Consider the following 16,606-nt stretch of genomic DNA (forward strand, 5'->3'; position numbering starts at 1 on the left):
TGAATGAGAGACGATGATTTCCTGTCACCTCGTTGGCATGGCAACAATCGACATCAGTGCAGAAATATTTCTGATTTATGATTGTCGGATGGGCCACTTCCTCATTTGCTTTGGGTCTTGTGTATGAACAGCACCAACAACTAAGATCCAGTGTGAACTAACTGTTCCTGCTTTGGTGGAGGCAGGTGGGGGGGGAGATGCACCTTGTGGTGGGGGGGGGTGGGGGGTGGCAATTGCATGTGTGATCTGAAATAGCTGCACATTGTGAGGTGAGCTGCCAGAATGTAGCCTCCTTGTCTACGTTGCCTTAATCCCAACAGATGGGAGGATTGAAAATTGATGAATTGCTGGATGAGATTTAAAAGCAGAGTCTCTTTATACCTTCTCAGCATGCATCTTCGGATGTGGAAAGAATGATCCTGGGAAATAAATGTGATATGAATGATAAAAGACAGGTGTCAAAAGAGCGAGGAGAGAAGGTAAGGCTCCAAGAAATTGTTCACCATTCATTTATGACTGAGTTCTATGGCTCAGGAAAAAATTGACGTTATTCCAACTTGAGGTTTATAATCATCATTGTTGTTTTTCCAGTTAGCGATAGATTATGGCATTAAGTTCCTGGAGACCAGTGCAAAATCCAGCATAAATGTTGAAGAGGTAAGAAATCTGAGGAATTATTTGCACACTGTTCCGTGCACTGACAGATTTAAATTTTAAGCAGTCCGAACTAAACCAACCAGTTTATATTGAACATTAAATTCTAGTGCAGTTAGATTGACAAGTTTACATCGGCAGTTTCCGTTCTATGGGGCAGCACAATGGCACAGTGATTAAGGACCTGGGTTCGATTCTGACCTCTCGTGACTTGTCTCAAATGTGGATGTGATAATGCCCATAGTGGGTCACGTCCTGGGGGTGGTTACCATTGACCAGAAACTGAACTGGACCAGCCATATAAATACTGTGACTGCAACAAGTGTGATGCCTGAAATTGTGCAATGCGTAACACCCCTCCTGACTCTCCAAAGTCTGTCCACCACCTACTAGGCACCAGTCAGGAATTGATCTCCAATTAACCAGGATGGGTGAAGCCCCAGGATGATACTGCCCATTTGATTGGCGCCACATCCACCACCGTAAACCATTCTCTTCCTTCAGCATCAATGCACAGTGCCAGCTGTGTGTACCATCTACCAAATGCACGGGAGCAACTCAACAAGGCTCCTTCGACAGCACCTTCAAAACCCATGACCTGTACCATCTAGAAGGATAAAAGCAGCAGATTCATGGGAACAACTCCACCTACAAGTCCCCCCCCGTCCCCCGTCCCCCCCACCCGAGCTACACTCCCCTGACTTGGAGCTGCAGCAACATTCCTTCACTTGCTGGGTCAAAACCCTGGGACAGCACAGTGGGTGTATATCCACCACATGGACTACAGCAGTTCAAGGAGGCTTTGTTTAAGAAGGGTAGCAAGGATAATCCAGGGAACTACAGGCCGGTGAACCTTACGTCAGTGGTAGGGAAATTACTGGAGAGAATTCTTCGAGACAGGATCTACTCCCATTTGGAAGCAAATGGACGTATTAGTGAGAGGCAGCATGTTTTTGTGAAGGGGAGGTTGTGTCTCACTAACTTGATAGTTGTTTGAAGAGGTCACAAAGACGATTGATGCAGGTAGGGCAGTGGATGTTATCTATATGGACTTCAGTCAGGCCTTTGACAAGGTAGACTGGTACAAGAGGTGATCAGGGGTGAGCTGGCAAGGTGGATACAGAACTAGCTAGGTCATAGAAGGCAGAGAGTAGCAATGGAAGGGTGCTTTTCTAATTGGAGGGCTGTGACTAGTGGTGTTCCGCAAGAATCAGTGCTGGGACCTTTGCTGTTTGTAGTATGTATAAAAGATTTGGAGGAAAATGTAACTGGTCTGATTAGTAAGTTTGCAGACGACACAAAGATTGGTGGAATTGCAGATCGCGATGAGGACTTTCAGGATACAGCAGGATTTAGATTGTTTGGAGACTTGGGCAGAGAGATGGCAGATGGATTTTAATCCGTACAAATGTGAGGTAATGCATTTTGGAAGGTTTAGTGCAGGTAGAGAATATACAGTAAATGGTAGAACCCTCAAGAATATTGAAAGTCGGAGAGATCTAGGTGTACAGGTCCACAGGTCACTGAAACGGGCAACACAGGTGGAGAAGGTAGTCGCGAAGGCATACGGCATGCTTGCCTTCATTGGCCGGGGCATTGAGTATAAGAATTGGCAAGTCATGTTGCAGCTGTATAGAACCTTAGTTAGGCCACACTTGGAGTATAGCGTTCAATTCTGGTCGCCACACTACCAGAAGGATGTGGAGGCTTTAGAGAGGGTGCAGAAGAGATTTACCAGGATGTTGCCTGGTATGGAGGGCATTAGCTATGAGGAGCGGTTGAATAAACCTGGTTTGTTCTCACTGGAACGACGGAGGTTGAGGGGTGACCTGATAGAGGTCTACAAAATTATGAGGGGCATAAACAGAGTGGATAGTCAGAGGCTTTTCCTCAGGGTAGAGGGGCCAATTACTAGGGGGGCATAGGTTTAGGGTGTGAGGAGAAAGGTTTAGAGCAGATGTACGAGGCAAGTTTTTTTACACTGAGGGTAGTGGGTGCCTGGAACTCGCTGCCGGAGGAGGTGGTGGAAGCAGGGACGATAGTGACATTTAAGGGGCATCTTGACAAATACATGAATAGAAAATTACAGCACAGAAACAGGCCCTTCGGCCCTCCCAGCCTGTGCCGATCCAGATCCTTTATCTAAATCGGCCTCCTATTTTCCAAGGTCTACTTCCCTCTGTTCCCGCCCGTTCATATACCTGTCCAGATGCATCTTAAATGATGCTATCGTGCCCGCCTCTACCACCTCCGCTTGTAAAGTTTTCCAGGCACCCACCACCCTCTGCGTAAAAAACTTTCCACGCACAACTCCCTTAAACTTTTCCCCTCTCACCTTGAAATCGTGACCCCTTGTAACTGACACCCCCACTCTTGGGAAAAGCTTGTTGCTATCCACCCTGTCCATACCTCTCATAATTTTGTAGACCTCAATCCGGTCCCCCCTCAACCTCCGTCTTTCCAACGAAAACAATCCTAATCTACTCAACCTTTCTTCATAGCTAGCACCCTCCATACCAGGCAACATCCTGGTGAACCTCCTCTGCACCCTCTCCAAAGCATCCACATCCTTCTGGTAATGTGGCGACCAGAACTGCACACAGTATTCCAAATGTGGCCGAACCAAAGTCCCATACAACTGCAACATGACCTGCCAACTCTTGTACTCAATACCCCTTCCGATGAAGGCAAGCATGCTGTATGCCTTCTTGACCACTCTATCCACCAGCGTTGCCACCTTCAGGGTACAATGGACCTGAACTCCCAGATCTCTCTGCACATCAATTTTCCCCAAGACCCTTCCATTGACCATATAGTCCGCTCTTGAATTTGATCTTCCAAAATGCATCACCTCGCATTTGCCTGGATTGAATTCCATCTGCCATTTCTCTGCCCAACTCGCCAATATATCTATATTTTGTTGTATTCTCTTACAGTCCTCCTCGCTATCTGCAACTCCACCAATTTTAGTATCATCTGCAAACTTGCTAATCAGACCACCTATACCTTCCTCCAGGTCATTTATGTAGATCACAAACAACAATGGTCCGAGCACGGATCCCTGTGGAATACCATTAGTCACCCTTCTCTATTTTGAGACACTCCCTTCCACCACTACTCTCTGTCTCCTGTTGCCCAGCCAGTTCTTTATCCATCTAGCTAGTACACCCTGAACCCCATACGACTTCACTTTTTCCATTAACCTGCCATGGGAAACCTTATCAAACGCCTTACTAAAGTCCATGTATATGACATCTACAGCCCTTCCCTCATCAATTAACTTTGTCACTTCCTCAAAGAATTCTATTAGGTTTGTAAGACATGACCTTCCCTGCACAAAACCCTGCTGCCTATCACTGATAAGTCTATTTTCTTCCAGATGTGAATAGATCCTATCCCTCAGTATCTTCTCCAGCAGTTTGCCTACCACTGACATCAGGCTCACAGGTCTATAATTCCCTGGATTATCCCTGCTACCCTTCTTAAACAAAGGGACAACATTAGCAATTCTCCAGTCCTCCGGGACCTCAACCGTGCTCAAGGATGCTGCAAAGATATCTGTTAAGGCCCCAGCTATTTTGACCCTCGCTTCCCTCAGTAACCTGGGATAGATCCCATCCGGTCCTGGGGACTTGTCCACCTTAATGTCTTTTAGAATGCCCAAAATGTCCCCCTTCCGTATGACAAGTTGACCTAGAGTATTTAAACATCCATCCCTAGCCTCAACATCCGTCTTGTCCCTCTCCTTTATGAATACCGATGCAAACTACTCATTAAGAATCTCACTCATTTTCTCTGAGTCCACGCATAAATTCCCTCTTTTGTCTTTGAGTTGGCCAATCCTTTCTCTAGTTACCCTCTTGCTCCTTACATACGAACAAAAGGCTTTGGTATTTTCCTTAACCCTGTTAGCCAAAGATATTTCATGACCCCTTTTAGCCCTCTTTATTGCGTGTTTGAGATTCATCCTACTTTCCCGATATTCCTCCAAAGCTTCATCAGTTTTGAGTTGCCTCGATCCTATGTATGCTTCCTTTTTCATCTTAGCTAGTCTCACAATTTCACCCGTCATCCATGGTTCCCTAATCTTGCCATTTCTATCTTTCATTTTCACAGGGACATGTCTGTCCTGCACTCTAATCAACCTTTCCTTAAAAGACTCCCACATTTCAAATGTGGATTTACCCTTAAACAGCTGCTCCCAATCCACATTCCGCATAAAGGAAAAGGTTGGGAGCTGATATGATAGACAATGCAATGAAATGAAATGAAAATCGCTTATTGTCACGAGTAGGCTTCAATGAAGTTACTGTGAAAAGCCCCTAGTCGCCACATTCCGGCGCCTGTCCGGGGAGGCTGCTACGGGAATCGAACCATGCTGCTGGCCTCCTTGGTCTGCTTTAAAAGCCAGCGATTTAGCTGAGTGAGCTAAACCTTCAGATGATGATCCAATTCTTTTAGAAAGTTTCAATTGTCCCTTGTTGCTCTGTTTCTCTGGTTCTAAATATTACGGTGGTCAATCTAAATATAGCGGTCAATATGGTCGCCTTCCTTGATCCTAATTATTTTTGCTTTAGAGTCGCCAGGTATCTTTCTATACCGCCATAAGGTTCAAAACCGAATACTGATCAAAGAGCCGATACACCAGTTTGTTAGTTCAGTCAGTACTATTTATTGACACACACAGCAATATCTACTCATGCATAAAATACTACAAACTAAACTATCTCTAACGCTAATGCCTATACTTAGCTTCGGGTGCCCACTCAGTCAGAGGAACAATGGCCGTTGTTTGGATCTGAGGCTGTTGGATTCAAAGAGGTAACCGGAGAACAGCTAAGGTTGTCCATCTGGCAACGTTGACCTTGAACTTACTTGCTTCTGGTGCAGCTGGTGAACAGGTCTCTCCGCTTTGAGAGCCGAATCCAAGAGAGCGATTCTCTCGCTCTTATACCCGGAGGGGCTTCGCGTGCTTTTGGGCGGGCCTTGAACTTGGCCCCAATTAATTGGGCCGTATCTTGATCACTCGTATTGACCTTAACCAATAAAGGGGTGGGTGCCCTGATGGGTGGGTCCTATGCTGCCGTTGGCCTGGCTTTGTTTATGCTTTCGGTTTGGGGAACTGGAGCGAGATCTGGAGCTAGATCGGTTGCTTGAGTGTCTGTCCTTTGTTCCCGGAGATGAGCCATCAATATGTTGTTAGACCTACAGTTTCAGCCCTGTCTGGGGGCTGTTTCTTCATTACACATACAGGCTCTGTGCCTGCTTGCTTTCTTAACATTGTCAGTAGTTCCCTGCAGTCATTGCGAGTATCCATGTTGTATTCTGGAAGTGGCCATCCCAGATTGCTGCACCCTGCCTTCAACAATCTCTCAAGCAGTCATTCTAGATCCCAACCATTCACTGTGTAAAAAACATTCTCCTCGTTTGGCCGTTGCTTCTTTTGCCGGAAACCTTCGGGTTGTCTGGTGCTCAAATCCTCCACCAATGGGAACAGTTTCTTCCAATCCCGCCTGTCCAGACCCCTCATTATGTTGAACACCTCTATCGGGTTTCCTCTCTACCTCATCCTTTTGATGGAGAATAACGCCGGCTTCTCCAACCTATCCACAGAACTCAAGTTCCCCAGAAGTTTCTAGAAGCTTCCTCACCACCAAGGTTAAACTGCTGGCCTGTAGCCACTGGGCTTCTTGCACCCTTTTTGAACAAGTGCTTAGCATGTGCTCTGTTACCAGCCCTCTGGCACCAACCTTGTATCAAAGAAGAATTGGAAAATCCATCCCTATTTCCCGCCGCCTCCTGGGATGCATCTTATCCGGTTCTTGTGATTTAGAACATAGAACATAGAACAGTACAGCACAGAACAGGCCCTTCGGCCCTCAATGTTGTGCCGAGCCATGATCACCCTACTCAAACCCACCCTATACCCGTAACCCAACAACCTCCCCCTTAACCCTATGATTTCTTCACTTTAAGTACACATTTCCTATGCACGTTATCATTTTTAATCCATCAGGCGCCCTTGGTGTTGGCAGTTTTCAGATGCCTGCTGACACTCATTTCTCAAGGGTAATTAGGGCTGGACTATGTTGGGTTTGTCAGCAATGCTCACATCTCGGGGGAACACAGTGGCACAGTGGTTAGCACTGCTGCCTCACGACGGTGAGGATCCCGGTTCAATCCCGGCCCCGGGTCACTGACCATGTGGAGTTTGCACATTCTCCCCGTGTCTGCGTGGGTCTCTTCTCTCCCCCCCCCCCCCCCCCCCCCCCCCGGCCACGTTAAATTGCGCCTTAATTGGAAAAAAGAATTGGGTACTCTAAATTTATTTTTTAAAAAGCAGCGCTCACATCCCAAGAAATTTTGTTTTAAAAACTGCCTCATTATTTCCTCCTTTTGATCTTATAACGTGCCAACATCTGCAGCTGTGTATTAAATATTAAGACTTGGATAAACCACAATTTCTCCAGATCATTGCTGAATCTGAAGATTTCTCCTCAATCCCAACTTGCTGGGTGCCTCCCTCAACTGTTTCACTCCCCAGCATCCCTTGCCCAGAGATGTGGACTCTTTCCTGTTTCATCTCCCACAATCGACATGATGCAAAGCCTATCGCTTCTGCCTCTGCAATAACCTGCCTCTATTCCTTTCTTCTCAGGGCAGCACAGCAACACAGTGGTTAGCACTGCTGCCTCAAGGTGCTGAGGCCCTGGGTTCAATCCCGGCCCCGGGTCAGTGTGGAGTTTGCACATTCTCTCCGTGTCTGCGTGCGTCTCATCTCCCACAACCCAAAGATATGCAGGATGGATACATAGAAGATAGGAGCAGGAGGAGGCCTTTGGGCTTTTTGAGCCTGCTCCGCCATTCATCACGACCATGGCTGATCATCCAACTCAACAGCCTAATCCTGCTTTCTCCCCATAGCCTTTGATCCCATTCTCCCCAAGTGCTATATCCAGCCGCCTCTTGAATGTATTCAAAGTTTTAGCATCAACTACTTCCTGTGGTAATGAATTCCACAGGATCACCACTCTTTGTGTGAAGAAGTGTTTCCTTATGTCTGTCCGAAATGGTTTACCCTGAGTCCTCAGGCTGTGACCCTTGGTTCTGGACACACCTATCATTGGCAACATCTTCCCTGCATCTACCTTGTCTAGTCCTGTCAGAATTTTATAAGTGTTTATGAGATACCCCCTCATTCTTCTGAACTCCAGCCAGAACAATCCCAACCTAGTCAATCTCTCCTCATATGACAGTCCCGCCATCCCTGGAATCAGTCTGGTAAACCTTCGCAGCACTCCCTCAAGAGCAAGAACATCCTTCCTCAGAGAAGGAGACCAAAACTGCACACTATACTCCAGGTGTGGCCTCACCAAGGCACTGTACAATTGCAGCAACACATCCCTGCTTCTATACTCTAAACCTCTCGCAATGAAGGCCGACATACCATTAGCCTTCTTTACCGCCTGCTGCAACTGCATGTACCTTCAGCGAATGGTGCACAAGGACACCCAGGTCCCGCTGCACACCCCCCCTCTCCCAATTTACAACCATTCAGATAGTAAGCTGCCTTCCTGTTTTTGCTTCCGAAATGAATAACCTCACACTTATCCAAATTATACTGTATCTGCCATTGGTTTGCCCACTCGCCCAACCTGTCCATATCTTGCTGTAGGATCCCTGCATCCTTGTCACAATTCACCCTCCCACCTAATTTGGTATCATCTGCAAACTTTGAGATGTTACATTTTGTTCCCTCATCCAAATAATTAATATATATTGTGAATAGTTGGGGTCCCAGCACCGATCCCTGTGGTACCCCACTGGTTACTGCCTGCCAATTTAAAAAGGACACATTAATCCCTACTCTTTGTTTCCTCTCTGCCAACCAGTTTTCTATCCACCTCAATACATTTCCCCCAATCCCATGCCCTTTAATTTTGCACAATAATCTCTTATGCGGGACTTTGTCAAACGTCTTCTGAAAGTCCAAATATACCACATTGACTGGCACCCCCTTGTCGACTATACTGGTTACCTCTTCAAAGAATTCAAAGGTAGGTGGATTGGCCATGCTAAATTGACCCTAATAGGGGGAAAATAAAAAGAATTGGGTACTCTTAAATTTATTTTTTTAAATGTCACGACAGCAGTTTTGTGATTGGGTGAAATGGGACCTGCTGGTCTTATTCTTTTTGAAGTGTTAAAAGTAAAGCCATTCTTTACTGCCTGCTGCCTTCGAAAGAGGGCACCGGCAAGCAAGACGCTGGTTTGAAGTGTGTCTACTTTAACGCCAGGTGCATCCGGGATAAGGTGGGTGAGCTTGCAGCATGGGTTGGTACCTGGGATCTCGATGTTGTGGCGATTTCGGAGACATGGGTAGAGCAGGGACAGGAATGGTTGTTGCAGGTTCCAGGATTTAGATGTTTCTGTAAGAACAGAGAAGATGGTAAAAGAGGGGGGGGTGAGCATTGTTAATCAAGGAAAGTATTCCGGCGGTAGAAAGGACGTTTGAGGAATCGTCTACTGAGGTAGTATGGGCCGAGATTAGGAACAGGAGAGGAGAGGTCACCCTCAACGAAAAGTCGTTGGCGGATAGGATCAAGGAAAACCCTGTTGGGAGTTGTCTATAGACCTCCGAACAGTTCCAGAGATGTAGAGGAAAGGATTGCAAAGATGATTCTCGACAGGAGCGAGAGTAACAGGGTAGTTGTTATGGGGGACTTTAACTTTCCAAATATTGACTGGAAATGCTATAGTTCGAGTACTATAGATGGGTCAGTTTTTGTGCAGTGTGTGCAGGAGGGTTTTCTGACACAGTATGTAGACAGGCCAACAAGGGGCGAGGCCACATTGGATTTGGTACTGGGTAATGAACCCGGCCAGGTGTTAGATTTAGATGTGGAGGGAAAATCTTATGAGGAAAGGCTGATGGACTTGAGGTTGTTTTCGTTAGAGAGAAGAAGGTTAAGAGGTGACCTAATAGAGGCATACAAAATGATCAGAGGGTTAGATAGGGTGGACAGCGAGAGCCTTCTCCCGCGGATGGAGGTGGCTAGCACGAGGGGACATAGCCTTAAATTGAGGGGTAATAGATATAGGACAGAGGTCAGAGGTGGGTTTTTTACGCAAAGAGTGGTGAGGCCGTGGAATGCCCTACCTGCAACAGTAGTGAACTCGCCAACATTGAGGGCATTTAAAAGTTTATTGGATAAGCATATGGATGATAAGGGCATAGTGTAGGTTAGATGGCCTTTAGTTTTTTCCATGTCGGTGCAACATTGCGGGCCGAAGGGACTGTACTGCGCTGTATCGTTCTATGTTCTATGTAGGTGAGCACTTTGGTGATAGTGATCACAACTCGGTTATGTTTACTTTAGCAATGGGCAGGGATAGGTATATACCTCAAGGCAAGAATTATAGCTGGGGGAAAGGCAATTATGATGCTATTCGGCAAGATTTAGGATGTATAGGATGGGGAAGGAAACTGCAGGGGATGGGTACAATCGAAATGTGGAGCTTTTTCAAGGAACAGCTACTGCGTGTCCTTGATAAGTATGTACCTGTCAGGCAGGGAGGAAGTTGTCGAGCAAGGGAACCATGGTTTACTAAGGAAGTTGAAGCACTTGTCAAGAGGAAGAAGAAGGCTTATGTTTGGATGAGACATGAAGGCTCAGTTAGGGCACTTGAGAGTTACAAGTTAGCCAGGAAGGACCTAAAGGGAGAGTTAAGAAGAGCGAGGAGAGGACACGAAAAGTCGTTGGCGGATAGGATCAAGGAAAACCCTAAGGCTTTCTATAGGTATATCAGGAACAAAAGAATGACTAGAGTAAAATTAGGGCCAATCAAGGATAGTAGTGGAAAGTTGAGTGTGGAATCAGAGGAGATAGGGGAAGCGTTAAATGGATATTTTTCGTCAGTGTTTACACTGGAGAAAGACAAAGTTGTCGAGGAGAATACTTGGGTTCAGTCGACCAGGCTAGATGGAATTGAAGTTCACAAGGAGGAGGTGTTAGCAATTTTGGAAAGTGTAAAAATAGATAAGTCCCCTGGGCCAGATGGGATTTATCCTAGGATTCTCTGGGAAGCCAGGGAGGAGATTGCAGGGCCTTTGTCCTTGATCTTTATGTCGTCTTTGTCGACAGGAATAGTGCCGGAAGACTGGAGGATAGCAAATGTTTTCCCCTTGTTCAAGAAGGGGAGTAGAGACAACCCTGGTAATTATAGACCTGTGAGCCTTACTTCGGTTGTGGGTAAAATGTTGGAAAAGGTTATAAGAGATAGGGTTTATAATCATCTTGAAAAGAACAAGTTGATTAGCGATACTCAACACGGTTTTGTGAAGGGTAGGTCATGCCTCACAAACCTTATTGAGTTTTTTGAGAAGGTGACCAAACAGGTGGATGAGGGTAAAGCGGTTGATGTGGTGTATATGGATTTCAGTAAGGCGTTTGATAAGGTTCCCCACGGTAGGCTATTGCAGAAAATAAGGAAGTATGGGATTGAAGGTGATTTAGCGGTTTGGATCAGTAATTGGCTAGCTGAAAGAAGACAAAGGGTGGTGGTTGATGGCAAATGTTCATCCTGGAGTTCAGTTACTAGTGGTGTACCGCAAGGATCTGTTTTGGGGCCACTGCTGTTTGTCATTTTTATAAATGACCTGGAAGAGGGTGTAGAAGGATGGGTTAGTAAATTTGCAGATGACACGAAGGTCGGTGGAGTTGTGGATAGTGCTGAAGGATGTTATAGGATACAGAGGGACATAGATAAGCTGCAGAGCTGGGCTGAGAGGTGGCAGATGGAGTTTAATGCGGAAAAGTGAGAGGTGGGTCACTTTGGAAGGAGTAACAGGAATGCAGAGTACTGGGCTAATGGCAAGATTCTTGGTAGTGTAGATGAACAGAGAGATTTCGGCATCCAGGTACATAAATCCCTGAAAGTTGCCACCCAGGTTAATAGGGCTGTTAAGAAGGCATATGGTGTGCTAGCCTTTATCAGTCGGGGGATTGGGTTTCGGAGCCACAAGGTCATGCTGCAGCTGTACAAAACTCTGGTGCGGCCGCACCTGGAGTACTGCGTGCAGTTCTGGTCACCACATTATAGGAAGGATGTGGAAGCTTTGGAAAGGGTACAGAGGAGATTTACTAGGATGTTGCCTGGTATGGAGGGAAGGTCTTACGAGGAAAGGCTCAGGGAATTGAGGTTGTTTTCGTTAGAGAGGAGAAGGCTGAGAGGTGGCTTAATAGAGACATATAAGATAGTCAGAGGGTTAGATAGGGTCGACAGTGAGAGTCTTTTTCCTCGGATGGTGATGACCAACATGAGGTGACATAGCTTTAAATTGAGGGGTGGTAGATATAGGGCAGATGTCAGAGGCAGTTTCTTTACTCAGAGAGTAGTAGGGGTGTGGAACGTCCTGCCTGCAACAGTAGTAGACTCGCCAACTTTAAGGGCATTTAAGTGGTCACTGGATAGACATATGGATGAAAATGGAATAGTGTAGGTCAGATAGGCTTCAGATGGTTTCACAGGTCGGCGCAACATCGAGGGCCGAAGGGCCCGTACTGCGCTGTAATGTTCTATGTTTGCAACCAGAGGATTTATCCAACGCTGCCTCTTGTCACCTACAGGCAGAATGCAGCTGTCAGGAAGAGATCTTGCTTTTGGGGAAATGTTCACCGCAGAATCTGGATTTAACTGAGTGGAAAAATAGATGGTGGACATCGTAATAATGTGATGGGCTGTCAGGAAACAATTTCTTGTGTTTTTTGGGGTTGCAGCATGAAGCATGCAGCATTCACCCCCTGACACTATTTCCTGAGTGACCGGTGCATTGAACAGCAGTTACATGCAGATCAATAATTCATTATTTTCTTTGCAGGCATTTATTACACTTGCACGAGATATCATGACAAAGCTCAACAGGAAAATGGTATGTAAATATTTCTAAAACAGCAAGGTTTTTAGAATTTAGTACCTAGGCGCAGTTTAAATTGCTGAGAATTGGCTGTGTCAGTTATGAAGAGAGGTTGGTTAGGCTGTGGTTGTTTTCCTTCCAGAGGAGAAGGATGAGGGGGAACCTGATTGAGATGAACCGAAACTATGAGGGACATTGATAGGGTAGATAGGAAGAAATGTGTTCCCTTAGCGGAGGGATCAATAACCAGGGGACATAGATAGTTTTAGAGAGGATTTGAGGAAAATAGTTTTCACCCAGAGGGTGGTGGCAGTTTGGAACTCACTGCCTGGTGCAGGAGGGAACCCTCACAACATTTAAGAAGCATTTGGGAAAAGTACTTGAAATGCCCCAGCACACAAGGCTATGGAGCAAGTGCTGGGAATCATTTGACAGGATTTCATCCAAACTTTACAGCATGTGTTCTTCATGATTCTTCCCCCAGTTTTACAAACATGTCCTCCCACATATGAAGGACATGAGAATTTTCTCTGATTGCCTTCAGTGCTGGAGTGTGGGAAGTGAGCAGAAGCTGCTGGTTGAATAAGTCCCATTTCCAATTCTCCAAGATGACAGACTTGTTGATGTGAACAATGACTCAGGCAGTGCCCTCGTGTGGACTTGCACTGAATCACAGAATAATACAACACAGAAGAGGCCCAAGTCTGCACAGACACATGGGAAATACCTGACCTGCCTACCTAATCCCATTTGCCAGCATATGGCCCATAGCCTTGAATGTTTGAAGTGCTCATCCAGGTCCTTTTTAAAGGATGTGAGGCTCTGCTGCCCCCCCCCCCCCCCCCCCCCCCCCCCCAAGGCTCTGGGTAAAAATATTTTTCCTCAAATCTCCCCTCGGACGGCACGTTAGCACAGTGGTTAGCACTGTTGTTTCACAGCACCAGGGGCCCGGGTTAGATTACCGGCTTGGGTGACTGTGCGGAGTCTGCACGTTCTCCCCGTATCTGCGTGGGTTTCCTCCCACAAGTCCCGAAAGATGTACTTGTGAGGTGAATTGGGCATTCTGAATTCTCCCTGTGTACCCGAACAGGTGCCGGAGTGTGGCAACTGAGGGATTTTCACAGTACCTTCATTGCAGTGTTAGTGTAAGCCTACTTGTGACACTAATAAAGGCCTTTTTAAACCTCCTGCCTCTGACCTTGAACTTGTGTCCCCTCGTAAATGACCCTTCAACTAAGGGTAACATCTGCTCCCTAGCCACCCTGTCCATGCCCCTCATAATCTTGTGAACCTCGATCAGGTTTCCCCTCAGTCTTCTCTGCTGCAGCGAAAACAACCCCAGCCTATCCAACCTCCCTTCTTAGCTTAAAAGCAAATACCACTGACCGTTCCTTAAAAGGAAGTCATTGGTTACAAAGTGCTTTCCAAATTAATCAGGTGCTATTTAGATGCAAATGTGCTATTTTAATGGCTTCCCTCGTGAAGCACCCAAAGTAAATTCCACAGGTTGTTAGGTGAATTGGACATTCTGAATTCTCCCTCTGTACGCAGCAGGTATCGGAATGTGGCGACTAGGGGATTTTCACAGTAACTTCATTGCAGTGTTAATGTAAGCTTACTTGTGACAATAAAGGTTATTATTGTTTCAGTACCATGTAGGGGAATGGTTGACGAACTGTGAAGTTCTCCTTCACATAAGCCTCACAACAAGGAAATAAAGGCCACTGGCTTCATATTGCCCCAGAGACTCTCGTTTTCATTCCCCAAATTATTGGTTTCACTTCCCCCTCACACTGAAGAAAGAATGGGCATTGGTGTAAACTGAACAGTGCATATTTCTAATGGAAATAATTTGGCCAGCAATGGTCTTTGGGGGAAGTGCAGGGCTTGGAAATACACAACGCAATGAAGTGATGGCAGGAGGCCACTCAAGATTATTTTTGATTGTATGATGAGCAAGCACTCTTTATTGATATACTCCTTGTACCATCGCTAACTTTCCTCGATATATTTATACCAATGCTTTTCTCTGTTTCTAGAATGAAAACAGCCCTCCAGGAAGCAGTGGACAAGTTAAAATCACCTCAAAGAATCAGTCAAAGAAAAGCATCTTCTTGCGATGTGCGCTGCTTTGACGGACTTAGAATGACAGACTCTGCAGCAACCTTATTTGCTTCTCTGAAAGCAGGTGTTGATCAGCCTCTGAAATAAATTGCACCTTCTGCTGCTGAGAGCTCGCTGTTTGCAGATGACCCGTTGGTCTTGCTGAGTGGGCTATGCAGGTACACTCGAGAGAGAGAGAGAGGCCCCCCCCCCCCCCCCCCCCCCCCCCCTCCCCAAAGTATTGGCTTGTATTCGTCATCACCATGATGAAATGGAAATTGCAGAATTGGAGATGCGGGAATAATTTGTGTCAACTTTAACCTGAATGACCTGTTGGAAAGTTGTTGTCTGTGTCTGGAGCCATCTATAAATTTTGTACGGCCGGGATTGCCTCGCTGCTGTCCCTCCAAAAAAACAAGTTGGTTAATCGTACCCTTTTCCAACACTTCCACCCCAAAAGTACTGCTTCCGCTTTTGACCTCTTTTCCCTCTTCACCCATCCCCACACTGTCCCTCACCAAAATCAAATGGGTTTGAATCTCGTGCTCTTATTTCATTTTGGGTAACAGAGTTTGACATTAACATGAGCAGAAATGGATATTATCAGTATTAGCGCACGTTGTCCTGGCCTGGGGGAGCTTCTCGAAAACATTTTCTATTTTATAAAGAACTCTGAAGTGAAAGGTAGTCAGCTAACTGCTGACTCAATCTTTTTAGTGAAACTTTCCTTTTGTTGTGCTCCCCACCCAGTTAACTGTTCCCAGTCAAGCAGGAGTGCCACAGAATCACTGTCCGTGCCCCACATTCAGTATGGGAAAATCAGCCAAGGTTAAAGGCCGGTTAAAGCTCAGTGTGATACTCCCTGTGGCTAAATAGCCTGATTAACTGTTTAGGGCTCACACATTTACAGTCCCTACCTTGATGATGTACTGCAGGATGCTTATGAGCTAGTACTTTAGCCAGGAGTCCATACTTTGAAAGGCGGAGCAATGGAAGAACCGGTGGAATTAAGAACAGCCAAACACTCATAGTGTGGAATGAATTTGTGGGGAATGGGTGGGGGGGGGGTTTAAGGAAGGAACATAATTTGAAAGACAGCGACAGGAGTATAAACCATGTGTAACTTCTTTTGAGGATTGGCTAAGTGCAACCTGTCTCTGGTTACCCCAGACGGACTCTGATTCCCGTCTACACCACTCCCTCAGTGACTGCACCATCTCTGTTCTGTCACCTTGAGCAGCCTCTCCTCACCCCTCTGCAGGACTTTTGAAATCTCCCCTCCCCCCTCGCTCTCTCTCCCCCCCCCCCCCACCCCCCAATGGTTTACATATTGACTTTCTGGATAGCCCCTCTGTATTTTGGGTTTTGACTTTTCACTGCCTCTTGCTCCCTGCCTCTAACTGCCTCTGTCTCATCTGATGCATTGGAAAGTGCAGAATCAGAGTGAAGTGACTTTCTTTTTCAGCACCATGGTCTGTGACCACTAACTACTGGAGTGTTCCAGTGATGACTGCTTCTTTCAAACCAGCTTTGGACATTGTGTGGTGGTAGCAGAGTATCTGAGGCGTGCTTCTCACCTCTGTCAACCTGCAACAGCATGCTCCAAATCATCTTCGACAAAGTGTGTTTAACAACATTGAACTCATTTCTTTCGTTATTTTTTCCCCCCAATAAACAAACCGGCTATTGTCAAGAGCACATGTCAAATTTCAGTCGCATCTCAGGTGTCTCAGAAGCTGTAACTTCATTTGATTAGCGACTATTTATTGGGAAGGGCTTTGCTTTCGGAATGTGTGCACCTATATCTGCCCAACTCCGAGTCCAACTTTCTCCAGCCTGTAACAACTAAATCAGATGTGCTTCTTGGCCCAGCAGTACACTGGGGTAAATGCTCTGATGTATAAAATGTTTGCTATTTTCTTAAATGTAGCT

The 16,606-nt window shown here is 46.1% G+C and overlaps 1 protein-coding gene across 1 annotated transcript in view; it reads left to right on the forward strand.

The window, feature by feature from the left end:
- rab8b (RAB8B, member RAS oncogene family) overlaps positions 1-14,799 on the forward strand; it is a 119,332-nt gene extending 104,533 nt beyond the window's left edge. Inside the window, exons 5-8 of the mRNA XM_038784121.1 lie at positions 390-479; positions 592-657; positions 12,536-12,586; positions 14,611-14,799. Coding sequence (XP_038640049.1) covers positions 390-479; positions 592-657; positions 12,536-12,586; positions 14,611-14,706 — 303 coding nt within the window. The 3' untranslated portion in view covers positions 14,707-14,799. The remainder of the gene's footprint in view (positions 1-389; positions 480-591; positions 658-12,535; positions 12,587-14,610) is intronic.
- Positions 14,800-16,606: the final 1,807 nt, after the last annotated feature.

Source organism: Scyliorhinus canicula, chromosome 24 (assembly GCF_902713615.1).
Source record: "Scyliorhinus canicula chromosome 24, sScyCan1.1, whole genome shotgun sequence".
NCBI classification, from domain to species: domain Eukaryota; kingdom Metazoa; phylum Chordata; class Chondrichthyes; order Carcharhiniformes; family Scyliorhinidae; genus Scyliorhinus; species Scyliorhinus canicula.